This window comes from Lampetra fluviatilis, chromosome 12 (genome assembly GCF_964198595.1).
Source record: "Lampetra fluviatilis chromosome 12, kcLamFluv1.1, whole genome shotgun sequence".
Lineage (NCBI taxonomy): Eukaryota > Metazoa > Chordata > Hyperoartia > Petromyzontiformes > Petromyzontidae > Lampetra > Lampetra fluviatilis.
The window spans coordinates 5,884,825-5,911,740 of NC_136286.1; the positions used below are offsets into that span (position 1 = coordinate 5,884,825).

The 26,916-nt window shown below is 40.6% G+C and overlaps 2 protein-coding genes across 5 annotated transcripts in view; both read right to left on the bottom strand.

Annotated features, from left to right (window-relative positions):
* Window positions 1-3,042: 3,042 nt before the first annotated feature.
* Window positions 3,043-5,940, bottom strand: LOC144935088 (progonadoliberin-2-like). The gene is made up of 3 exons (XM_078861457.1): window positions 5,066-5,940; window positions 4,224-4,304; window positions 3,043-3,399 (listed from the first exon to the last, which is right to left on the bottom strand). Exons 1-3 carry the CDS (start codon window positions 5,285-5,287, stop codon window positions 3,328-3,330), a joined length of 375 nt encoding a protein of 124 aa, XP_078717583.1. The 5' UTR covers window positions 5,288-5,940; the 3' UTR covers window positions 3,043-3,327.
* PTPRA (protein tyrosine phosphatase receptor type A) overlaps window positions 5,190-26,916 on the bottom strand; it is a 43,220-nt gene continuing 21,493 nt past the window's right edge. For 3 of the 4 annotated variants that reach the window (XM_078861456.1, XM_078861453.1, XM_078861454.1), the window contains 10 exons: window positions 22,845-22,964; window positions 21,323-21,489; window positions 20,157-20,442; window positions 19,220-19,313; window positions 18,434-18,510; window positions 17,148-17,282; window positions 16,183-16,308; window positions 15,039-15,190; window positions 14,285-14,420; window positions 8,309-11,411 (listed from right to left, as the gene is read on the bottom strand). In XM_078861456.1, coding sequence (XP_078717582.1) covers window positions 11,337-11,411; window positions 14,285-14,420; window positions 15,039-15,190; window positions 16,183-16,308; window positions 17,148-17,282; window positions 18,434-18,510; window positions 19,220-19,313; window positions 20,157-20,442; window positions 21,323-21,489; window positions 22,845-22,964 — 1,368 coding nt within the window. In that variant the 3' untranslated portion in view covers window positions 8,309-11,336. Of the gene's footprint in view, window positions 5,244-6,689; window positions 6,800-8,308; window positions 11,412-14,284; window positions 14,421-15,038; window positions 15,191-16,182; window positions 16,309-17,147; window positions 17,283-18,433; window positions 18,511-19,219; window positions 19,314-20,156; window positions 20,443-21,322; window positions 21,490-22,844; window positions 22,965-26,916 lie in introns of those variants that run through there. The other variant, XR_013637263.1, reaches the window with a different exon arrangement.

The window sequence follows — 26,916 nt, forward strand, 5'->3', positions numbered from 1 at the left end:
CACCACGACCGCACGTGCAAGGATATATACCGAGTAACCTTGTCCTCATTATGAATGTGCGGCAGCTGCAATGGCTTTGTCGAATACCGCAGTGTAAGACTAATAATGGGTATTAAAATACACAATGCAAGATTCTTACTTCTCTCTATTATGAGATCAAGGACACGTGGCAGTAATTACCGAATATGCTAATTGCGCCATTTTAAACGGTTACCCCGATGTATTCGCTTTGAAGCAGTTTGCGAACGCTGATGTAGCCGTGCTTTTGAAATCCCAGTGAGCACAATGTGTCGAAATATTTGATATACCGTTAAAAACACTGCTTCATGGAGGAAGAAACAAAATAGCCATTCGCAAACAGGACTCATCTATCGGGGTCGATGGTTGTGCTCAGCAGATGGGTTCGCCATTCCAAAACAGGGTTTCTCAAACTCCAGTCCTGTCACCCATCACCGCCACCACCACGGCTCCTTCTTTCCGCATTTACCAAATTGAATCCCCATTCAAATGAACTCTTTCTACGCCACACGCACCCGATTGTTAAACACGTCCCAAGTGGTGCTCTAAAGAACACGCGCACTCATACACACATGTAACACGAATAACACGTGTACAGACACGCACACTGAGCTCTTCATCTTAATTCGAAACAGCACTATTTAACTGTTCTTGGTTCTTTCGGTAAAGTCACGTAGAAGGAAAATAATAAAATAATAAAAAATAAAACATAATAAAATAATTATCACGACGTTTCGGCCACAACGCAAGCAAAGGCGCTCTTCCCCCTCCAACCCAGCTTAAATATACGCTGCCAAGCATGGTGGTGTTCATTCAGACGCTGTCTTTCCGACAGACCTGTTCTTCACCTGAGGACGGCTGCTTGCGTTGTGGCCGAAACGTCGTGAGAATTATTTTATTATGTTTTATTTTTATTATTTTATTATTTCCCTTCTACGTGACTTTACCGAAAGAACCAAGAAGATGAATCCCTGCAGTCATGAAAGCTTTACATCGAAAGCACTATTTAAGTCAACAGCGTTAATTGCTTGGCGCGTTACGTGGGGCGTGTTTAATAATCATCGGGCGCGTGCAGAATAGAACGAGTTCGTTTGTAATTGAACGGGGAGTGAATTGGTAGACGCGGAAAGACGGAGCGTGGTGGTGGATTGCGAGGACTGGAGTTTTTGGAAACCCTATTATGCAACGTTCCAGGTCGGACCCCCCCCCCACCACCGTTTCGCCCATCCCTTAAGATAAACCAGTTCCACTCGCACATAACACCGCCGTCGAACAGAAACAAGAAACCAGAACAAAACAAGAAACCAGAAAAAAACAAGAAGCTCGCGATTTGGACAGCGTGCTCTCGGTGAAACACATTGGTTGCTGATTCTGCCGCGTTGGCAGTGGTGTACACAAGGACCATTACCAAAACAAACCTCAACACACTCGCCAGCAACACTGCCCTGAACAATAAAATACATATAATAGGTGAAGTTTCAGGCAATGGCCCTTTCTTCAGAGCACATTCAAGTTCGGAGTTCGAGTACATTTTTTATAGTGAAGAACTTCTAAATGAGTATCTCTACACAAATGCAGAAGTCAGCTTTTCGCTTCTGTTTTAACTCCTCATACACACAGGCATCGAGTTACAACTGCTATCATAGTCGCTCTATTATACTGGTAGGAACCTCCTGGTTACACCAGCCCACAGGGGATTATTGTGTCCGTCCGTCCGTCGTGCAGGGTTGGGCTGGGTGGGGAGGGAGGGGCTGGGTGGGGAGGGTGGGGAGGGGCTGGGTGGGGGTGGGGAGGGTGGGGAGGGGCTGGGTGGGGGTGGGAGGGGTGGGGCTGGGTGGGGAGGGGCTGGTCACCCCGTGGTGCCCTTATAAAACTCAACGTTTAACCTACTCACGCCGGCTTGTGCCCGCCCTCACAGTCGGGCATATTTGCGGAATACACCACGCCGCCGTTGACCCTGGCCATTGACCGAGCAACCAAACGTTCCTACCAGCTCCTTCCGCAAGAATGTGTTTCTAACATGATACATCTTTTTTCCATTGCGAATTTTCCCTAAAATCAAGGCTGTAAAATATGATAGACCGAATCATTCACATTGTGGATACTATAATTACTCATCTCCTTCTTACTAGTTACCCTTATTATGCTATTGGAAGCAATCCAGTGGTAGGAGAGAAGCTCTTAATGTCATTTTTACTCATCAGCTATGTCACGTATGTCTTGAGTGTCCAATATTCAGGGCCATGATGATCATTATCCCAGACTTGCATCTGAGCACCAAAGCTGGTAATGGGACGATAGTATTAGAAGTTTGAACGTCATGGCAATTGACCACAGTGAGCAATTGGCCTAATTAAAAACAAACACTGCAGAAAATAAAACTAATAAAGGATATTTCGATTTAAAGCTTTCGTGACTGCAGGGATTCATCTTCTTGGTTCTTTCGGTAAAGTCACGTAGACTTTATTACAATCTGCTATACAATACCATTGACCGTCGAGTGAAAGGTACTAAGAGGAAGCAACGAAATATACGCCCACCTCCTACACATTCCACAAGTAGTGACTAATCCCATATCTGCATTTCCCATAAATATGCTAAATTCCTCTTGATATGCAAATTCCTTTGTCAAGGCGCTCTTCCCCCTCCAACCCAGCTTAAATATATGCTGCCAAGCGTGGTGGTGTTCATTCAGACGCTGTCTTTCCGACAGACCTGTTCTTCCCCTGAGGACGGCTGCTTGCGGTGTGGCCGAAACGTCGTGAGAATAATTTTATTATGTTATATTTTTATTATTTTATTCTTTACCTTCTACGTGACTTTACCGAAAGAACCAAGAAGATAATAAAGGATGCATATAAATATACTCAATTGGAAGCTATAATGCAATGAATATGTCTTGTGAAAAATTAAATGTTTTGCTGAAAAGAGTATTTAACTGCGTACGCAGAATACTACAATATCCATATTGTACAATAAACATTCAATAAAATAATAAGCTTAGATAACAACTAACCTGATGACACAATTTTAGATTGATTATCATATTGTAATATATCAATAAATATTTAAAATAAGTTCCAACGGGAGTGACGGATCATGTTTAGTATACAACGTGGAATATGGCTTACACAGTTTAACTATACAGGTACAACGAAGTTTAATCAGGTATAATTTTACGTAGAATTATGCGTACGTTTGTGAGACGTTATATATTACAGCATATAAAGCTGTGAGAAATCAAATTAAGTAGCAACTATATGCACGAATACAAGCTCGCAATACGTCCTGGCCATGGATATCCGTTTCCTAACCAACATTTCTTCGCATTTCATTCCGATGATATATTCTCTTCTGTGAATTTCTTTCCATTAACTCCACCTGTGTGCATAACAAACATCACACACCGCCGTTGTTATTTGGCCATCATACTCATCACAGCATTTTGGGTGTTTGACTTTCAAGAAGTCTGGGATGTTGGTGCCGTTATAAGACGCTGCAATACGAACCTCCCCCCCCCCCCCCCCAACTCAAAATATAAATACCATGTACAGTACTTATGTTAGGTTTACTGTTAATTGGATGCATTCATCCAACAGTGGATATATCATCACAAGTAATAACGATGCAGTTACTTAATTCGAGGATTAAAACGTGGCTCACGGGACTATGCTGCGGTACCGTAACTCCGGTTTTCATTCTGTCTTGTTTTATTACATTTTCCTTGTCTCTGTTAATAACCAAATCTTGCCCATTGAGCCCGATTCACTTGTTGGAGGCGAATGTCCAATGTTTTTATTCCGAAACGTGCCGATGTCTCTGTTATCAACAATGAAACAAATGGTCACAGCGACTGTGTATCGGCGGTTTCGCCAAGATGAAACCCAAATGCGTGTTTTCTTGGTATGGGGTATCGCCTGGTACGCAGGAGGTCGTGGGTTCCATCCCAACCCTGATGTCTGTCTATTTTGAGTTCGCGTGATTTTTCTCCCTGTAGTAGTGTAGATTTTTTTTACCAGGTCCTCCGGTTTGGCCCTGTACATTTAGAATCATGCATTTAGATTCTTTGGCTGCTACAATAAATTCCCACATATAACATAACCCACTTCGATGAGCTATCATGCGTTGCCAGGTCTCCTCTGAAAAAGGGCTAATAGCTCGATGAGCTTTTCCTGGCAAAATAAAATAGTTTCGTTAAAACTCACCAGCACGTCGCGCAAAAGGTGTATGCGTGGGTAGTCGGTGTCAGCGATGACAGGGCATTCGGCGCCTGCTCTGCTGAGCACCTGCGTGAAAGGCAAAGACATTTGATTTGGGCTGGAAGAACCAGAGGAGCTATGAAGCTCTTTTTACAACAGGTGCCCAGCGAGGCGTAAGTGGGGGGGGGGGGGGGGTGGAGGGGGTGGCGCCAATGGCGAGAAATGACAGGCGAAGTTACATAGGTAGACAAATTAAACAATCTTCATAAACTTGAACAAAAGAATATACCTATATATAGTGTATACAAGAAATTAAAAATAATATAAAAACATCAATAGTTACAAATTATACCACAAAGTTATTAAATCAGTTGCAAATGTGAATGGAGTTGGTCATATCCAACACAAAATTCACGCACACCTGTACGTGATACCATACGCTCAGATTTAACTACACATACAGGCAATCCGAATAACTTAACTTTTCATCCTGTGCTAGCTTGGTCTGGTGTGATGCCTTGGGTAGATAGGTTATGACGGTTACGTCCGTCGAGTACATAAACAGATTCGATCAAAATATATATAAGGTTATAATTTTACTGTTGAATTAGGGTAAACAAGTGTATAGTCATAATCGAATAATTAAATAATACATATTTAGCTATGTTAATTCACAGAGAAGCTACCAACACGTGGATGGACGGAATTCAGTTCCCAAAGAAGCTCCCAATACTTGGAGAGAAACGTCGGACATTCCCTGACGACCAACACATGGCACAACCCGAAAACCCATTTGGAGAGCGTGAACAAACAACATGCCAGACCGCTGCCTAAAGACCTGAGCTCACAGGAGTGAAGGGGGGAGCATCCGACGGACTGACGCTCTCGTAGGAGGGTCGGGGCGGCTCCTGAACGCTCCGTTTGCCCCCGGGGAACCAACCGTGCGACCAATGCTGCCCCAGCGAGGCCGGCGGGGCCATCAGCAGCCACAGGATCAGCACCAGGGACAGTGACACGCGTCCCATCCTCCACAGCGCGAGGGACAGACAGCAATCGATTCGTTCATTCATCTCCAATTGTCATTGCTTTATTATCTGGCATTGCCTCCCGGTACGACAATACACCAAAGCCAATATAGGTGGGGACTCAAGAGACAATGAGAGTTTAATGACCTGGGTCAACACGATTATAAAAGCAAAACAAATAAACATCAGAACGAAAGTAACTGTATCACATGAGGGATTTAAAGTACTCCAAACATAAGTGCCAGTACCACAAACCGACGAGGGAAGATTATCTACAGGTTGAACACAGCACAAAAGATAAAACTAACCTACATTAATATTAAACTTCGTACCCATGCTTATTATTAAATTCACGCAACGTCACAACATGTATGCGTTATTTAGGGTTAGTATGATTTAATACTGGGGTGTAACGATGGTGCAGTGGTTAGACGCACTGCGCTATGAACACAACGACCCCTGAGTTTGATTTCAGACAACGGTTAACATTCGTGCCGAATGATATTTGCCCGCGTCCTTCAAAATCCCACACTGACCGTCGCGATGAACATGAGGCAATTACTTGGCTCATTGGTAATGATAGTATATTTTGAATGTTCAACACGAGACTTTCAGAAATGTAGAACTTCATGCTGACCTTTGAAAGTAATCAAACACAGGGCTTACATTTCTGGGTGCCCGAATTTGACATGTTGGGTTTTATTTTAATTGTAACTTTTAAGCGTAGACTCGACTATATGTCAAATGTAATATTTATTCTAGAACATAATTATACTTTGTATCATTCGGTCACGATCGCATATACATGACTGGTCTAAAACGAAGTATACAGTCTTCGTCTAATGCCGTGTACGCTTGTGCTACTATCAACGTATGGGGTTTGATCGCCTCTCGTGTAGGTTGAGCACAATTGTGTACAAAATGTGTATTCTTGGATACGAGATTGATGAACCGAGTGTTATTCTGAAGATTGAATGTATAGTCCTAGTCAATGTAGCATGACTTCAAGTGTTTGGGGCACCCACGCTACCGACAGATGTACCAAGCGTGCCGTTCGTACAGAACACATTGTTTAACAGTAATTACACTTATACCCAGCGAACAGATGTTTAATGCAATTGGCTCTTTCGTGTAATTGGTCGATTAAACTTTTCAGGGTACTTCAGACGCAAATTAAGAACAGCAGCGATAAGTTAAATACAGTACTACCCACTTTTATCATGTATACATGGCACATTATTCTTGACTGAGTTCCGTCACTCACAAAACAAATCATAAGACACTTCTCTACACGAGCATAACACAATTTAAAGATAGAAAACATATTTGTATGTTCTTAAATGTTTTAAATCGCGTGTAAAGTCGTGCGTCTGTTAGACGTTAAAATTCAAGTTCTAAGACGCCTTTGGTTTGATATCCGTAGGAATAAAATAATCCAAAGCCTTACCTTATCATCAAAAAAGAGTAATAATGTTGGCCGACTTGTTGTATACAGCTACAGGTGGTGTCTGAAGGTGGTGGTCGCCAGCAATGGAGCTTGCCCTGTGCATCACATTGCTGTATTTATAGCCACTGCCGCCGCCGCAGAGAGACATGGGCAGGGCACGGGTTGAAAGCAGAGGTGAGGAAGAGTTGTCGCGGGACAGAGAATTGCAAAACCAAAATCGATAGCGTCTTCGGATCGCCATCGACCAAAGACGGACGTGACGACGACAAAGTAGCGTGATGGTGACATTGTGAGCACATCTTACGTTATGCGTCACACCTGAACACCAAAGCAAAACTATTTGAAACGCATACGCAAGGGTTTCATTGATCATACGATATTTTCCAGAACGCTGTTAAAGCTGGTGGAGAAGTAAGGATTGTCGGCGTAAGGCACTACCACGAGTTACAAGGTGCACATATCCATAATAATCCTGTATTATTGTGAGGTTTGCTTAACGCATTTTATGTCTTTGTTGTGATACCGTTCAAAACACCCAAACCAGCATCAGTGCTGGTACTGATACGGTTATGATTTAGAAATGTACACGTCATGTACACGATTATTAACGTATATATTATAACATAGCTGTACACGTATGCCCGTTGCATGATTGCATGGTTATACTAAACAAGGAGCAGACGTTTTAGCACAAAATTGAGTAGAGGCGGATTTAAATCAGATAACCCAATTTAAACTGGGTAAAGAATGCAGTGTGAGAACATGGAGACTGATCTGAATTTAAAGTGTGCCCTGCATACATCTCGAGGCATAAAGTTTTAAACGAATGATCGAGTTTTCCATGCACTTCATAAGAAATCTATTGAAATCCAGTCTGCTACACTGAGGAAAATAATGAAAAAATGATTACATTAAATTGCACATTGTACTACAATCGGGAAAAAACTGCAAACGATAGATCTTAGGTTTGCTTTTGATCTGATGGTTATAACTTGTGGGTATAATTTTGACAAAATAACTGTGCTCAAACTATTACAATCGAATTAAGATTATAGAAGCTAATTGTGCGGACACAATGAGATTGTTCACTTTTAAGAGACGCCTTTGATCATTCCCAATATGAAGCAGTAGACTTATGATAATAATTCTTCAACACTGACCATAGTCCAGCTCTCAGTGTTATCTATCTTGGGACATACCATCCTGTATAGTCCTAAGCAATTCAATGCAATGGATCATTGTATTACACTTGCGATGCTATTGCTATGGTTACGGTTTCCATGAAATTATCCCTCTATCCAAGTTGAATGCTTGGGCAACTAGATTGACTTTCCTCTCTTCCATATAGTGTTCACTCACCCCACTGCAGGTCCCAACATTTGTATTTGTTCCTTTTCCCACACTGCACTTTAGAATTCCCTTCCATTGGCTATTTTCCAAAGTTACTGTAACCTTGCTCAATTAATGAAAACATTTACTTGTCTATTACACCTTCAATCGTGCTGTTTGTTGCCGGTTGCTTGGAGTTTTGGGCCTCTGGGCCTCCGCCTCAGCAATCGTGCAAAATTAAAACAACACAAGAGCTGCAATACCAAACGTGAATAAGGAATGCTCTTTACAGAATAACAAATAGTGGTCATAGAGATGGTTTAATCAGGTAAACGGCATGTCATTAGTAGGTTCACATTGATTAATACTTTATTTTAGGGGTCTGTGAAACATCCATTTAGAAATAACAAAAGGTATTAATATTAAAATCCTAAAAAAAGAAAATAAATACGTGAAAATATTAAAATTAACACTCTTGTAAGAAGAACACAATGCCATAGTACGCAACTTATGCATTTACTTACTATTACCTTCCAGATAGAAATACTATACCCAGAGGGTGCAATAGGGTCCTCTCTTTCCCAGTGCCCTGAATGGTAACCCGCTGGGTACAAATCTTTACCACGAGGGTAATATTGACCTGAATAACAAGGTAACGTATACAAAGCCATGTGTTAGCATACCGTTTGTACTTAGAAAAGCATAATTAGCATTTACCAATTATTCACATGGCCTCTATATTGTTTTAAAAATGTCCCACATACCCATGGAATGAAGCATAGCCCTGAATTGATTGTATTGATACACTTCGCTCATAGGCAACAATAGCTGACCATACAAGTGCATGCTGGCAAGAATCAAATGTTAACATTTACAAAACTACACAAGAATCAACATGTTACTTGCATGGTTTTAACAAGTTATTACGAACTGGGGTTTTTGGCTTCATGCACTAAAAAAAAATGTTCAAAAGTCACAAATAGAACCACTGTAGAGTTAGCGAGTGTCACATTCATTTTTATAAAATTCAAATCAACAGCTGTTTGGCAATAAAAAAAAAAGCAACCAATGTTTAACAATTACAAATTTGTGCTCACGGTACCTCGTGGATTCTCAATGCCCAAAGAGCATCATCCCCACACTTCCTTTTGTACAATACTTGCTGTTAAAATCGGTCACGACTAAGACAAAAATATTAATTAAACCAATTAAAATTTTCATCATAAAGAAGCATTCAATTTGCTTAAAGTTTTACATGTCTCGCATAGGCATTTTCCAAAACACATGTACACGTAAAAATGAGATATCCAAGTGACGTTTGAAGCAAATCACAACAGCGCGTAGCAAAATATCCCACCGACATTGAGGAACCGCTTAAAATGGCAGCATAAACAGCAATTATTTACAAATAAATGTAACCAACGTGATTATAGCATACTATACAATTTCAATCTCTTTGACTAAAAAGTTTGGGAAAAGGGGCAATGTTGTAAACGTTCATTTTTGACATTAATGTAACAAATTATAACATAGCTCTTATAACTGCACACGATCTCTAGACTCCAATTGTATTTGTGTTGAGCCATATCCAGTAACTATAAAGCATAATCAAAGAACATGCATTGACGGTAATGATACTGTTCAAAGTCAGTGCGCGAGAACATGGGTCATGCGTATAGCCTGCCACACAATGTGCCATTGGGAGTTATGGGGCAGATCTATTTTTATTTATTTCAAAAACTGTGGTTACCCCAATGAAAGAATTACAGCCCCTTTCTTAATCAACTGCGAGGAAAAGTCCTCACAACGCTACCGACATTGGTGATGGGGTTTTCGACAAAAGTGAGGAAGCCCAGGACCAGTTCAAACATCACTCTTAACTGGACATCAATCGAATACAGTTCATTGCAGTGCACAAAACATTACGTCACCACTTCACTGCTGTACTGAGTCCCATGTAAGTTAAAGGAAAGTTATTATCTGCATGTAGTATATTACTTCGGGGCATAGATGACATTTTTGTTCTGGAAAAAAAGATACACTTACCGTACAGAATTTGAAAGAAATGGTAAAGAACAGACGAATTCAAAGAGATAAATAAGGTCAGATTAATTGCATTTTTTTTGTTCCAATGCGTCACGTTATGTGACATGGGCAATTTTCTCAGCGACACGGTGTGGAGTGAAAGATCCAAGGGGTTCATTCCCTACAAAGGAGGGTGCATCCCCATTTCGTTCTAATAAATGTCTTCAGCTGTGCTGTAGGAAGCTTTTAAGGTGTGAAAGGGACTATTAGCCGTATGGTAAGTGTTGTGGTGCTGGAACCCTCAGACTACCGGAATCAACCACATTGCATTCCAATTATAACTGTTTTATAAAATTGGGAGAAAATGTAAGAATAATTTACAATCCTTCGAGCCACGTCGGTCTTGGGGGTTGTTTGATCATCGGTTAGTGATGGGGGGGGGGCAGGACTGGTTCTGATATAACTGGCCACAGATGTTTGCTGTGATCTGGAATTGAACTTAGGTCACCAGGTTCAGAGTGAAATGCATTAATCACTGCGCCACTACTCCCCCCATTCCAAATTTTCGATCTTTATTATATAAAAACAGTAAGTGAACAGAAATAATACATTTGTAATCGATGTTTAAATAATGGTAACTGAAAATGTCACATTACATGCTACATATTCTAGAGGCTGATTGAATATTTTTCAATTGAGTGCATTTATTAAGACAATGCACTTGCTTCATAACATTACATACGTGTTTCAGTTACGAAAGAGAACATATAAAAAGGCAATGTGATGTATGTACAACTCTCAATATGTCTCCAGAGAGGAAATTGAGAGATTGGAATATAGTTGAAGGCCTCTAAGGCATTGCTTCCATATGACTAAGTTTCAAAAGACCTTGTTTTCAAATATGAATGGTCGACCCTGTGCAATGCAAATTATTTTAATTTTGGTCACAAAAGATATGTCTGTAGCTTTGTTGAGCCTTCAACATGGTACGCTTTCAAACTTTCCATGCAATAAGGCTACTGGAATTGCGGCTAATTTACTGAAGCCTCAAACAATGACCATTGCCTTCTATTTGGAATGAATACATTTTATTGCAATTTCTTTACTGCATTTGCAAGCATACACTGTGGTTTGTAAAGCATTTTTATTAAGACCTGGAATGTAGGGAGGGGGGGGGAGGAATCAGTTTGTGGAGAATCGACTGCGGCTTTAATCTAAATCAATGAAATTTTATATCAAGCTACAGCCAAGCTCTCCCACTCTCGGAACGGGCTTTTTTATACACATTTTCCTTCACTTGAAGTTGGCGTAGTCAGAAAATGCTTCAATATATTCTTGTACAACCTTGTAGCAAAACTCGTACTGCTCCTGTAAATTGAAAGGGAAAAAAACACAATGACAAACAAGGATGACAAAAGCTGAAAAACTGTTCCTTGGGGACTGATATTCAACAGACACCAAGTATTTTCAAGTCAACCAACATGACATCTCAAAAGGTGGTTGCAACTAATCAATGACGGGGTTCAAACCCCCAATAAATACGCTGGAAGAATATATAAAAAATATAATGGAAAATATCTATTCGTTGAATGGTCCCACAACAAAAATAGAAGTAAAAAAAAGACTTATTGACATATTCCCTATCTTGAAAAACAGCATGATAGCTTTAAACTATATTGCAAATTTTCATAAAAACAAAAGTTATGCAACTGAACTTTGAAAAATATACGATAGTAGAAGTGACTGATAAAGTAACTATGTAGTGACCGAGTTGTTAATGTTTCAAAATGTAACAAACAAATAAAAACGGCCACTGAAAGGACAATATAATCTTCATGTTTTGGCCAACTGGTATTCGGGAATATTATTATTTACAACGAGCCTTTTCCCCATCTAAGGACGACGGGTGTATTTCAGTAAATCTGATACTTGCAAGCGAAAAGCAGACCACGACGTGATATTCATTGCATCAATTCGTGTGCAATTTGTATGGGCGCGGTGACACAGACCTATTTCATTTCAAGGTTATAATCCCTTGTTCATCATGACGCCCTTTTTACTTCTATGTCTCAATAACGTTACGGAGATCGCGTGACGTGAGGGTTCTGCCTTTGTAGTGAGGGTTGTAAGTTGACGCTGAGGAGGGGGGAGGGGGTGCCTCGCCCCCCCCCCCATGTGGAGTGACGTCGCCCGCCCATGTGGAGTGACTTAAAGCTTTCGTGACTACAGGAATTCATATTCTTGGGTCTTTTGGTAAAGTCACATAGGTTCAAAGAAAATAACAAAAAAATAACAAAAAACTACGACGTTTCGATTGCAACACAAGCGTTCGTCATCAGGAAAGAAAAAGAGGAGGACAGCTGCTGAGGCAGACTGTTTTAAAGGTGTAAAATGGGTGTAACCCAAGGGTCATAAACGAATTGGGTGGGGCTAGTGATGTTAATGTGAGAGATTAGCATGTTAATGTAAGATCAGAGAGTGGCCCCCACGTGTGCGTGGAGGTGGCTGTGTTAATGTGAGAGATTAGCATGTTAATGGTAGATCGCAGAGCAGCAACCTCGAGCTCGGCGCGCGAGGTGGCTGTGTTAGCGTGGGAAATGTAACCTGTTAATGTAAAATCGGAGAGCCGAAAATATCAACTTACATCGGAAAGTGGTAGGATGGGAACATCACAGCCAGTTATGACTTATACTGGTTGATAACGTCCTTCCAATGATTGCTCAGTTCGTACCCCTCTTAGCGATTGAAGTTGTGTCTGTATATGTGAATGGCTTCATGAACGAATCTTTGTTGATAGCCAGTGGGTTTGCAAAGTACCTTCGTCTTTAAAAAATCAATTTCGTGTGAGCCCACCGCATTAATACAATGGTCAGCCACGAACGAGGTATTGGTCCAGCCGTGTTTCAGATCTGCCTCATGTTCACAAACACGGCCCGAGACATTGATTTCTCAAAGACGAAGGTACTTTGCAAACCCACTGGCTATCAACAAAGATTAGTTCATGAAACCATCCACATACACAGACACAACTTCAATCGAGAAGATGGGTATAAACTGAGCAATCATTGGAAGGACGTTATCAGCCAGTTTAAGTCATAACTGGCTGTGATGTTCCCATCCTACCACTTTCCAATGTGAGTTGTTATTTTCGGGCTCTCCAATTTTACATTAACAGGTTACATTTCCCACACTAACACAGCCACATCGCTCGCCGAGCTCGACGTTGCTGCTCTGCGATTTTCCATGAACATGCTAATTTCTCACATTAACATCACTAGCCCCACCCACTTCGTTTATGACCCTTGGGCTACACCCATTTTAAACCTTTAAAACAGTCTGCCTCAGCAGCTGTCCCCCTCTTATTCCTTTCCTGATGACGAACGCTTGTGTTGCAATCGAAACGTCGTAGTTTTTAGTTATTTTTTGTTATTTTCTTTGAACCTATGTGACTTTACCGAAAGATCCAAGAATATACTGTTCATGATGATTAATGAGGGGGTCTGGTCGACTTGAAGTGACGTCACGCACGTGACACAGACATTCTTGGCTCATTAACACATTGCTTACAACCGGATTTGGCAATTGGGGTAGCATTAACCCTATAATGCATGAAGTATTAAATTAAAAATAATTTAAGGAATTAGACTAATTTGAATTATAGGAGTCAAAGGAACCACGTAAAATGTGATTTTATTAATATAATTTCAAAGTCATATAAATCACAGCAGTCCACCAGTGGGCATGATGCATGAAAGGATTAAATAACTGGAATTAAATGCAAAAAGTAATTGCCATTTTTGATTGCAAATACTATCATTAAAATGTTCAGTTAGATTATAATGATGGGGAATGTGCAGTTTTAATTTACCCCTTCATGAAAGACAATGAATCTGAGGCGCAGGAAACCACAGAAAAGCGGGAAGGCAGCCAGAATGTCACGCGACTAATACCAAAGATATTAATTGTATTCTTGCGTGAGTTTGTAACAATCTTAAGCGAAACAAGCTAAATTATATTTATTTACATGAAAACAGTATTCTAGTGCCTTTGCATTTCATAAGATAAACCTTTACAGTAAATAAATTTTCAACTTGTGAAATCTCAAATGAAGTTTTAAAGGTTGATTAGACTTGGGGAAATGCTATTTTAGCAACACCAACATTACAATGCATTTCCAAATTAAAGCAAGCGTTGCGATGAGAGTCCAGCCAAGGACCAATGGTACAAATGAAATCGCTCACCAAGGTCTGCACCATGTGGGGCCTCTGTGTTCGTAGACTCTTTACCGTCTGAAATACGTCAAGAATTCCTTCCGTCTTCACACGCTCCAGGATGGTGCACAGGGCACAGAATGTGCCAGTGCGACCAGCGCCCGCACTGCAAAGCAAGAAAAAAAGTTGCACCATCAGAAGCAGGGTGAAGAGCATCAACCAGGCTAAGACAACTTTAAGGAACTGCTTTGATGCCCCACAATGATTAAAATCTCGAACGGTAATGTGACACCCATTTATAAGAAAATTCCAAACTTTACTGTGACAGAAGCCCATGTCATCATCATAAAATACAAGTTTAAAATGACAATGACGCAGTCAAATTAAAAAGTAATTTTATTTCCGTTTCCTAAAGTGTGTATATAAAAAATGCAAGCACATTTGATATGAGCATTAATCAGAATTCTGTGCACGTTTGAGTGAAAATCTAAATATCTGTTTGTTGTTTACATTTTTTCTACATTGTGTTAAAAGAGGTCACTATATTTGGGAGAATTACTTAAAATGTCAGTGACATGTAAATGACAGTTAATTCTGCAAATTCCAATTTACATTTGGGTGATTTATCACATTACGCTGACGCATATGGCTGTTTTCATGATAATAGTGAAATTGCTTCCGTCAATTTAGAAGAGAGCTAACGAGCCTTTACTGCTTTAATCTCACACAGAGAATAGGCATCTGTCACAACCCTCCCGAACCATAGCCACACAAAATGCCACACCTGCAGTGCACAGTGATGGGATGGTTGCCGGTATGCTGCTGTTGTTTCTGTACAGCAGCAATGAGGCTGATCATGCCCTTGCCATCTTCTGGAATGCCAATCTCCGGCCAGCCATGGAAATGGAACTGACGGATCTGTCGACTCTTGTTTTCCTGAAGGACAACATATGCAAAGTGTGAAAGGATTAAAATGAAAATAATTGTCCCCATGTAAAACATCACTTGTTGGCACCACTTCGTTTTCCAAGAAGTGTAATTTTTAACTTTTGCAATGCAACTCTTTATAAAAGTGCACACATTTTATTTTAGGTTTTCAATGCTGGAATCAGCATAATTTCATAAACCATCAATCTTGACACTATCCCTATTTTAAACCCTGAAAACCCCAGTTATTTTCTTGAAAACCTCAATTATATTATTTATCAACCTATTTACTCATTTTATATTTATTGTTGTTGGCTAATACTGTCAATTAAAGTTAATGAAAGCAAACGAATATTTTTTTCCTCACCTTACATTTTAAAATTGAAACATATACAGTTAATACATTGCTATTATCGTGTTCGCAAATTGCCACTGTATATACAGATATGAAATAATGCACAGAGATGCAAAGAGATACCGCATTGCTTCAAGTCCACAAAATCTGTCTGTACATGATATAAACAGGCCTCCATTATGTCTCCACATACAAATCATGTACTAAGCATTTGCATGCTTAAACAAATGCTGCTGGATAATATTTGCCTGGAAAACCAATGACTAAATATATATTTTTTTGTGCTGAGACAAAGAATGGAGGTTTGTTTATAGATAATGTTCTCTTTATAATGTCATAGGTGACTGCCATGCTGAGTTTCACAGCTCAGTAAGACAAAGATGCCCCATATAGCATTTAAGACTGTTGGGGAAAGTACTGTTTTTGAGCACATATTAAAGCCGCCACAGGGTCGGTAACCAGCACAATGCCCAGTTGCCTTTGTCTACCATGTGGCAATGTTAACACATCACACTAGGTGCACATTTAGCCGTGAGCAGAAATCGAACTCGGGCCGCCAGGTTCGTAGCGCAGTGTGTTGACCGCTACACTACCACTCTCTAAACGCGCGCAAAGTGTGGTTCAAATAAAAATAGCAGCAGCTCACCCGGGTGTTAGACACGCTGAAGTCACGCACGGTGTAGCTGTCGTGCGAATTCTCCTGCTTTAGCTCGATGATGATGTCGCCGTATGTGATCGTGCCTTCCGTGGGCCAGTACCGGGCACATTTCTCCTGAATTCACATGCACAAAAAATATCAACACGTTATTTTGTTCTAATACGTGCCCTGCGAATGTTTATGAATCGGTTGAGTTTTACTCCAGTGCAGTATTACCTTGCTTGCAATGGTAAGCTTTGACAAAAAATATTACTTTACGATTGAATATACAAGTTGCTACTCTTTTTTTTACTTCGGTAGAAATTGCAAAATAATATTAAGTTTGCATACATTTGTATACAGATTCAAGTACAAACTAAACTAATGAGCACTATGAAAATTTTTTTTTAATGGTTCTATTACCAAGGTTGCGAGTTCAAATATATTGGAAACAAAACATTTGGCACAGTGTTTGTTTTCTTTTGTATAAGTTATAGTTGGTAAAACTAGAAACCCATAATAAATTTGTTCGCACAATTTTTTCTTCATATATCTCTATCTCTCTATATATAAGTCAAGGGGTAGAGCAGTGGAGCAGCAGTTATAGCGGACTAAACTACAAACGCGGTGAGTTGAATTCGATTCCTGGCCATGGCTAATATCATTGATGCATGTGATATCTGAACCAGTGCTGGGTTCCACCCCATCGCCATCCACAACAAGCACTGATCAGTGGTGAAGTATGGTTAAACAAGGAATGGAACACATTCAAGAGGACGTCTATAAAGAAGCTGGAGCAAGGAAATAAGCTCATGTGCAGGTGCCAGTTGGATTGTTACATTGGGAGAACCATGAGAGTTGGCGACGACTTTTGGAGGCTTTCATCCAGCAGTGGATTAATCAAGGCTGAAGATAAAGTTCTGCAATCAAGTGGGTTCCATAATACAAGCAAATGCACATCTTGAAAAGAATACCTGGCCCCTCTCCTCCAACTCGGTCAGCATGACGATGGAACAGGATCGCCACTCCCACACCATCCGCCAGAAATCCTCAACCGTTTGCTGCAAGGGACCTTGGCCAGCTAAAAATGCATCTTTTTGCCGATAGCCCTAAATACAACATGTTTCAAAATATAAAAGAAAACATACAAATTATATGCCTTCACACTAATATAGGATGTCATATATACATAAGTGATATGAAGAAGGGCCATTTCCTGAAACGTCACCTATTAAATATCATTTCAATGTTATTGATAAACGTGCTGAACAAATATATGGTTTAAAATTAAAAGCTTAATCATTTATCTTCTTGGTTCTTTCGGTAAAGTCACGTAGAAGGGAAAAAATTAAATAATAAAAATAAAACATAATAAAATAATTCTCACGACGTTTCGGCCACAACGCAAGCAGCCGTCCTCAGGCGAAAAACAGGTCTGTCGGAAAGACAGCGTCTGAATGGGCACCACCAGGCTTGGCAGCGTATATTTAAGCTGTTCTTCACCTGAGGACGGCTGCTTGCGTTGTGGCCGAAACGTCGTGAGAATAATTTTATTATGTTTTATTTTTATTATTTCATTATTTCCCTTCTACGTGACTTACCGAAAGAACCAAGAAGATGAATCCCTGCAGTCACGAAAGCTTTAAATCGAAATTTAATCATTTATCTTAAAGATAAATATGAACTGGGCAAGACTGCCATGGTATTTTTAACCCCATTGATGCACAAACACACGAAGTGTATTCACATGAAGGTGACCTTTATTTCACACAGGTCACAGCCAGTTCCTGTGACTGTATGGCAGATGACTGCGCTCAATCAATTTCATGGCCACAGCAGAGCTGCAAGCAAATATCAGGCTATTTAACAGGTGCGAAGCCTCTCGCCATGGACCATGTGGGGATTGATTCCCAAACATAATTGTATTTGCTCAGCCGCATTGGCAAACACAATTAGGTGGCATGTGTATAGCTTGGCAATAATCAATTCAATTTGGCGGCACATATAGATGTTTGTAACAAAGTCCTATATATCTGTGCAGATGTTTTGCTTGTTTAAAGTGGCTGTATAAACCTCTGCTGTATTTTCATATCGGAAAGATCCTATTTATATAGCAAAAGCATTGAAAACGTTCTATTTGCTGTGCAAAACAAATGTCACATTTTTGTACATGTGAAACAGAGTTACGCTTTATTTCTCGTTCCTAGACCAATGTTTTTATTATTCTACACAAAACATATATATGTAAAAAAGCACTCACGTCAATAAAAGATCCGTTGATGTAATCGGTGAATTCCTCTCCTCGCTTCATAGGTATAATAACGCGATTAAAATCATCTGTAACACAACAATAAATTAAACACATCCCAAGAAAATGCACAAATCTACACGCATGCAATGTGAAGTCAGCACTGTAAACGTTTGAACTTGAGCCATGAAACAAACAACGGTTTCTCTTGCAGCATTGCTGCACAACTGTCATTTTCTAACAGTCAGCAGATGGCGATGTTACCTCAATAAATTATGAGCTTTACATATTTTCCTTATATGAAATTTAGAGGTAAGATTGTTCTGACATTTTGATCCAACAATTACTTATTCGCTGCGCATATTATTATCGGTAATTACCGATGTCAAAATATAGGAACGTTTGAGTAAAAAGGCTTCGTGAAAATGTGTTTTAACATTGCAGACCTCATTAATTTCTTTACAAAAGCAGACCCAAGCAGATAATTAATGTGGCAACATAGCCAGCGAAAAAGTCTAGACGGCTCTTGGGTAATCAAATACTGCAGATCAATGCTAATGTGCCCCTGAACTCTGGGGAACGCTTTGTGTGTGGCATTAATGGCAAAAGGTAGATTGTCACTTTTTAAAGTGATAAAATAACCTTGATCATTAGCCAAGCACTTTTTATGAGTGCGCTGTACATTTTATAAATTGGCGAAGATTGCTATTCCCAAAGGCAAATCAAAAGTGCCCATCTATGGAATAAAATTGTTGTCATAAGGAGAAGAGAGCTCCAAAAATATATTGTGCCACTTACATGGAATGATTTGTAGCACCCTGTTTTTCTTCATGTTGGCTGGGAGATTGCCAGTGCGCATCTTTTCATTCTGAATCTTCACAGTCGTTAGTTTCTGAAAGAGATAACATGTTGTTTAATTGCACATTTTCAAATGAGTTGTAATTAGTACATTGGTTGGCACAATGTAATATGAACCTGGAGACTAAAGTTTGATTCCCAGCTAAAGCTAACATCGGTGAAAAACGTTCCGAGCTGGTTCTGTGCGCCCCTTCACCAACCCCACACTGACCAGCGTGGTGAAGTATGGTCAAACAACCCTCATGACTGACGTGGCATGGGGGACCTTCATCCAGTTGTGGACTAACAAAGCACTGTAAATTCTGTTTGCCCAATTTGTATTTGCACAATTATTTTTGTAAACGAGATTGACTTAATATTTCTCACATCTATAAGAACATGTATTTTGGTGTTAATTAGGCTCAATACATTTCCATATGTGAAAAAAGAAGTGTTACGCATTTTAGAAAAAAGGTACATAAAAGCCAGCTGCTATAGTCAGCCTAAAATCTGTTTTGACTGAAACAATCCACAGTAAATTAAACTTTTTGATGACAATAAAAATATAAGATAGTATTTATAATACTAATCATGTTTTTAAAATCAATACGTCATTGCTTTTGGGGTCAATCGAGCCCAGCTGACCTTAGTTCTAACCATGGTTAGCATCAGTAGTGAGTCATATCTGAATCGGTCCAGAGCAGCCCTGCCCCCCCATGCCCCCCCCTCCCCCAATTTAGGTTAAAACAAAACCCCATGAACAGCCATCCAGTCAATGCCACGCATGACTTTATGTAACACGAACCCCCCTCGTCACAAAGCTATGGCAGGAGCCGTTCATTAAAGAGCTCTACTGAGAGGCATGTTTGGCAAACACTGTCTTTGTGACTTGCTGCACCTTGAACTCATCCTCCAAGCCTGTGCAGCCAGAGGGAGTGTTCTTGTTGTAGAGCTTCTGCAGGTGGCTCTCGAGCGAGGTGACCTCGAGCTCCGTGTCTCCGTACAGCTGGAACTCCAGAAGGGCTTGGTAGATGAACACATACTGCATGTCCGTCTGCACCATCTGGCAGCGCTGGGCGCGGATGCGTGTCACGAAGCCGAACACATCCACCTTGCGCTCCGTCTGGATCATGTCCAGCATGGCGTCGATCACGATGAAGGTCCCCGTGCGGCCCACGCCCGCGCTGAGCAAGGGAACATGCAGCAACGGGCGAGCGGGCGCGTGCATGTGAGACCGCGAAACACATCTGGCTCGTGGAATGATTGTTGCTGTGGTAGACATTACGTGACATTCAGGCAATGCCGGTCGAAGAAAAAACTTATATTAAAAATAACGGTTCCCAAGTGCAGGAATGTGAATTCAGCATTGCATGTAAGTTTTGGTCATGCACACATGCAAATGTGCATAACTGTTTTTATTTGGATGGATAATGAGACATTTAGTGGTGTAGCTATGTGTGTTCCAAATTAAAATAACTATTTTAAAATAGATATTGCCAATGTACATATAAACAGCTTTGAGGTAGAACTGAATAACAGTAAATAAATGTGTCACAAGTACATACAGGTCATAGGTAAAGGAAGCTACATAGATATTCTAGAGTGCTATAAAATAGCAGTCTAATACTGGTAGGAACCTCCTGGTTACACCAGCCCACAGGGGATTATTGTGTCCGTCCGTCGTGCAGGGAGGGGCTGGGTGGGTGGGGAGGGGAGGGTGGGGCTGGGTGGGGAGGGGAGGGTGGGGAGGGGCTGGGTGGGGAGGGTGGGGAGGGGCTGGGTGGGGAGGGTGGGGAGGGGCTGGGTGGGGTGGGTGATGCTGGGTGGGGGGTGGGAGGGGTGGGGCTGGGTGGGGAGGGGCTGGTCACTCCGTGGTGCCCTTATAAAATTCAACGTTTAACCTACTCACGCCGGCTTGTGCCCGCCCTCAGTCGGCCATATTTGCTGAATACACCACGCCGCCGTTGACCCTGGCCATTGACCGAGCAACCCAACGTTCCTACCAGCTCCCTCCGCAGGAATGTGTTATTTATATGCAACAAAAGTGATCAAAAACAATCATACCTGCAGTGCACAACAATAGGCCCAGCATATGGTGGGTTGCAGGTTTTAACCTTCTTGAGGAACTTCAGCATGCCAATGGGGGCAAAGGGTACTCCAAAGTCTGGCCAGCTGGTGAAGTGGAACTGGGTGATCAGCCTGGGAGGCTTCTTGTTAGGAATGTCTCCCACCTGTGCCAAGAGCAAGCATTAAGTATTAATTTCTTCGAATGCCACTAATTGACAACAAATGAAAGTAAGACATTAAAAGGTGCATGTTACGATTTAATTTTAAACAACATTTCAAATGCACAAAAAATTTGCAATGTTATTGCAAAAACAAAAATGGCCAAAGGAACAAAATTAAGTATAATTTTCAAGTCCGATTTTTAGCATTGGTTACACTACTGTTCTTGACACATTATGGGAGGCGAGGCTTAGAAGGTGTGGGCATGTGCTGAGAAGAGGCAAAGAAGATGCAATGATAAGAGCTATGGAGATGTCACCAGTGCAGGGCAGTACAGGGTGAGATTGAAGGATATGATGGAACGAGATCTAAGAGTGGATGTGATTAGAGGAGCACGGAATAGGAGCACGTGGACAGATACAATTCCGAGCAGCCGACCCTATGCAATATTGGAACTTTTCTCTGATAAAAAGCAGAGCCATATATAAAATTACATTGTCTATTTGTGTCCACAATTTATTTATCAAAGGGCTTAATGGACATAAATATGACTTGAAAATAACATGAACACACAGCTCCGTCATGATCAGTCATGGATCATGACAGGCTCTTGGCTCAAGTGTAACGTCGTGCAAATGATGCCAACAAACTTCTAGTGCCCATGAGTTTCAGCTGTCAGCACTGGGCAATTCAGATATGTTAGTGAATTTCAGCAACTGTGATCTATTCATCATCAACGTTTTTGATCTAGCCCACACTTTAAAAAACTGATTGGGTTTATGGAATAACCTGGACACCATTCCCAGTGTACAAAAGATTTCAGCCATGAAGATGTACGTGCAGATAACCTAACACTAACATTCGGCCTCCGTGGATATGAATGACATTTTTTTCATTACATTCATTATTTGTGAAAATAAACAAAAACAGTCGTTATGGTCAAGTAAAATAAACAGCATTAATCTTGCAATTTTTCGCTAATTACATTCAATCGCCTCTGTCCAACCCAGGAGCATGAACGGGTAACTCCACCGTTTGTTGAGTGGCAGGTCACGTGTGTGGGATATTATGTGGCTACTCAAATGTCTTCCAAGACGTCAGGCCAGGGTAGAAGAGTAGACTAAACACCCTTTACAGGAGCTCTCTCAAGCTTCCTCTTGAGGCCCTTCCGCTAGCGATGATGTAAGCAAGCAATTGCAAGGCTGCACCTTTACCTTCTACACTCGACCTCCAATATACCCCCGCAAGGCCCGTTCATGTCTGATTGAAAAAGCAACTTCAAGTCATCCACCACAAGGTGGCAATGCATTACTGGGACAGTGGAGGCAAAAAGGGGAATTGCACACTGCAGAAATCTCACCACTTGGATGAGAAACTTGCGGATGGTGTAATCGACCAGCACGGTAACATCCTCCACTGACACCCGTAAGTTGCCATATGTCCAACACCCTTGGTCAGGCCAGTACTGTGCACACTTGCACTACACACAGCGAGGAAGGGGAGAGTGAGGGTCAGACAACCACGTAAGCAATGTGTTATGGTTTAAACATAAGGCAGAACTGGCACGAAAGGACACAAGGTGAAATAAACTGGTTGAAACGTGCATTTGTTTAGTGTGGAGAAAAATATATGGTTTGTAGCTTATAAAGTTTCATTTGACCACTGCTCCTAATACTTCCTCTTGTGAGATCAACTTACAATAGCAAAGTTATACATATTGCAACACTTATGGAAACAGTGAAGAGAATAGTATAAATATAAAATAGGCCTTACAGCCAAACACATATTCTTAAATAGGCCTGACAATTACTCGTTAGAAATTTCACGCGAGTGATTATTAAAATACAATATTGCGACTTTACCAGTAATTGGTAAAAGGTTTGTAATATTTTTGTTATAATGAACAAAATTTAGTTCAGCCTAAATAAAACACATGTAATAACATTTTTAACTATTTTCACATTGAGTAACCTAAAATCACGCCAAAATATATATCATTGTGTAAGTGTAGAGCATGCATCACTGGATTGCTACAGATATCCACACCAAACCGTTTTGTTAATGGCCATTTGTTTTAGAGATAGGGTGGCATTGATGCATGACCTAAGTTTTAAACAAGAACTATCAGGCATATATTGAGCAGGACACGTCCCTAGAAAAAAATGACAGTCGGTGGTTGAAACTAACGATAGTGGCAGACAAGGAAGGGAACGTGCCCGTAAAGGATGTCCACAACGCAGAGATGGAGGGATAAAATCAGCTTTGGAGAAGGTATTAGATGGATTGTTACATCGTAGGATTGAGAGATGATGGCCTGGGGAGGCATTAATCCAGGAGATTGTTGATCATGGCTGATGATCGGAGGCTTGCAGCCAATCACTATTAAGCTTTTTTTTCACGAGTTGGATTGTTGTAAACGGGCAGGTTCTGGTTCAAAACCATGTCTATCTTTCTGTCACGGCAAACATGAACATCTAAGTCCTATTTTGGTCCAGAAAACGTGCATGTGAATCATCACTTGGGTTCCCAATACAATCTCTCAATGGATATTCTTTCTTTACACCCTGCCTGGTAGTAGACTGTGTACTGCTTTTGGGAGTCAAAAATAGGCTGCCGATGGATAACAGTTGATAAATTTGAAGACACCGTGCTTTGTATACAAGCCAGAATCGTATATATTAAAAATAATACAGAAGGAAGAATAAGTGACGTAAAAAAACACTTCCAAATTCATGTTTTACGTATATTCATTTTAACAGTCTTCGTAAAAAGGACATGAACATTTCCTTTTTGACCAAGACAATTAAGTTATAAACAGGAAGCACTTTGCTCCATATTGTTGGTCATTAGAGATCTCCCTGGGGCAGAGCTGCAATGGCGTGGGTAAACAGCCCTGCAAGCTTTAAGCACTTTAACGACCTGCACCAATTAAGCCATGGAAGCAGACACTCAAACAAAATGCAATGTCTGCCCAACTTCACTTTATCTGAAAAAGAACATCAGGCTCTTTTTTTGCTTAAACACGAATCAGCTGATCATTGATATGTCAATAAATGCAAATATATGTTCTTAGCATGAGCAGTGAGCCAATTGGAACATGAGAATAATGTTCAAACGCTTTTGAAATGATCTTAAATGTACTTAAGCTCCATCACCTGCATGATAATATATTGAAATGTAGGTTATTTTAAAATAAGCCATGTAATTGTTTACTTGCAATAAAAAGGCACATACCAGAACATTATTTTGCAAGGACAAAAGTTTGCACCATTTAGCGAAACTATCACATATAGCCAGTTCAGTTCACAGATACTTAACAAATTAAAGTGGTAGTGATGGTACATGCAATACATGTATTTTTTAATTGCCTAGATTATTGTCCATTTTCCTGTGACCGAATTAGCTGGAAAGCACGCAATCTTGTCAGATGTTGGAATCCAAGCAGGCTTGATCCTGGATAGTGCTTAAATGGGTGAACACCATGCAGACTGCTGTTGGGCTACATTGTTAGCAGCATGCAGTGCCAACTGGCATTGATCAGGGTGGTGAAATCTGGTAATATAACCTCCACGATCCACGTGGCATGGGGAGGATGTCATCCAGCAGTGGATTGACACAAGAGCTGTACATGTACCTTAATATTAATTTAATTAAGGCACTAAAGTAGATATTGTAAGTACTGTGATTCAAGTAATCACTTTTAGTTATTCAGGGGAAGTGACTTCTGATATGTCCTTAAAGGTCATTCATCCTATCCCTTAGCATTGTACTGACAAGCAATACAATGCATGACTGCCTAAAGCTCAACTTACATGTATGTGAAGAGTTCAGATTGAGATTTATCATTTTTAAAGACAGCTAGTTTTTTTCGTAGGTGCTAGGTGGATCTTTAAACCACAGAGTTTGAGGTTTGGGTATCCTTCATCCAGCAGTGGATTGATTATGGCTGATAATTAATACATTCACTCACATTAATAGTACAAAAAAACAAATCTTCTGCAGTAATAACTACAGCAGGCAAACTTCAGTTAAGTTAAAACTGCAAGTCATCTCATCAACAGGCACCAATGAATATACCATGGTATGAAAATAACCACTATGGTATTTAGATTAACGATGGAGTTCCAGCCAAGGAATGAGACACACCAGAGAAGACATCCACCCAAGAGACGGTGCAATTAAATCAGTCCGTGTGCAAATGCCAGCCAAATTATGACATCGCAGCATTGTGAGAGGTGGTTGCAGCTTGAGAAAGGACACTCATCCAGCAGTGGATTGATCATGGCTGATGATTTAAATTCGTGCAATAAATATTCTGCTTCATGCTTAACGGTGTATATAAATCCTGCTCGAAAAAATACTGTCCCTGTCTGGCCCAGTCCTGCTGCAAACAACCTGTTTCTCTTGTGACACAGGAACCCAAAAGACCTCACAATTACACCCCACCCAAGTTGCCTTCCTACATTCCTAGATACAGGGGCTTTTGGTACGTGTGATAAGCAGCAACCAACTGTAAATCGGCGTTTTCTTTCTGGCGCAGCCCAAACCGACAACCACAAAATGTGATAATGCCTGTTTCATTATTCCTTTATCATTGCTAAACACACAATGCAAACCTCAAAAATAATTCTCCAGAGCACACCAGATTAGAAGATATGTGTTCTACCCTGCATGATGCAGCATACAAAAAAAATGTACACTGTACTTAGGCCGCACTTACTATTTTGTGAAGGATATAATGCACCTTCTTAAAACAATCAGTTATTCTAATAACATCTTTGAACCTTCTAGATCTGCTGAAATGAACATCGCTGTCGTGGTCATTTAGTTCGGAGCCAGTAATGGAAATCCCCGATTCCTATGGCAGGTTAAACTCTAACCGTAATAAAACCACTGTTGACATCCCGAAAAGATTACTCATTTTATCGAACCCTGACAGATTATGGGCTAAGTCAACCCCCCAAACCAGGATTTAAACATGCAACCTTCAGATTGCAAGTCGTACACTATCAGAGCCACCTGCAAGCAACTTGAATGACATTCTTTTGCCTATTTGGTGAGAATTCTTACTTGAACTGGATAAACCGGTAGAGTTATGCAAAGGTCCTAGAAGTCTGGCAGATGTGTTGGATTACAGTTAACACAAGCAAAAGCCACCTAGAACGTTTTACTTTTACACTAGAGCCAAACAGTCACCATCTCAAAAAGTGTTTTCATAAGCATAGCCTTGACAATGACCATTAATAAAGAGCATTAATCTCACATGGTCACTCATTATGAAACCCTCATATTGTATTATGCTTACCAAAGGGTTCAAATGTCCTATATGAAGGATATGAATGAATCCAAGCATTAACGTGAGTTTAGCATGCCATGGAAATACGCGGCAGTCATGATTGATTGCCCATACACACTGTTCCAAAATACCCTAT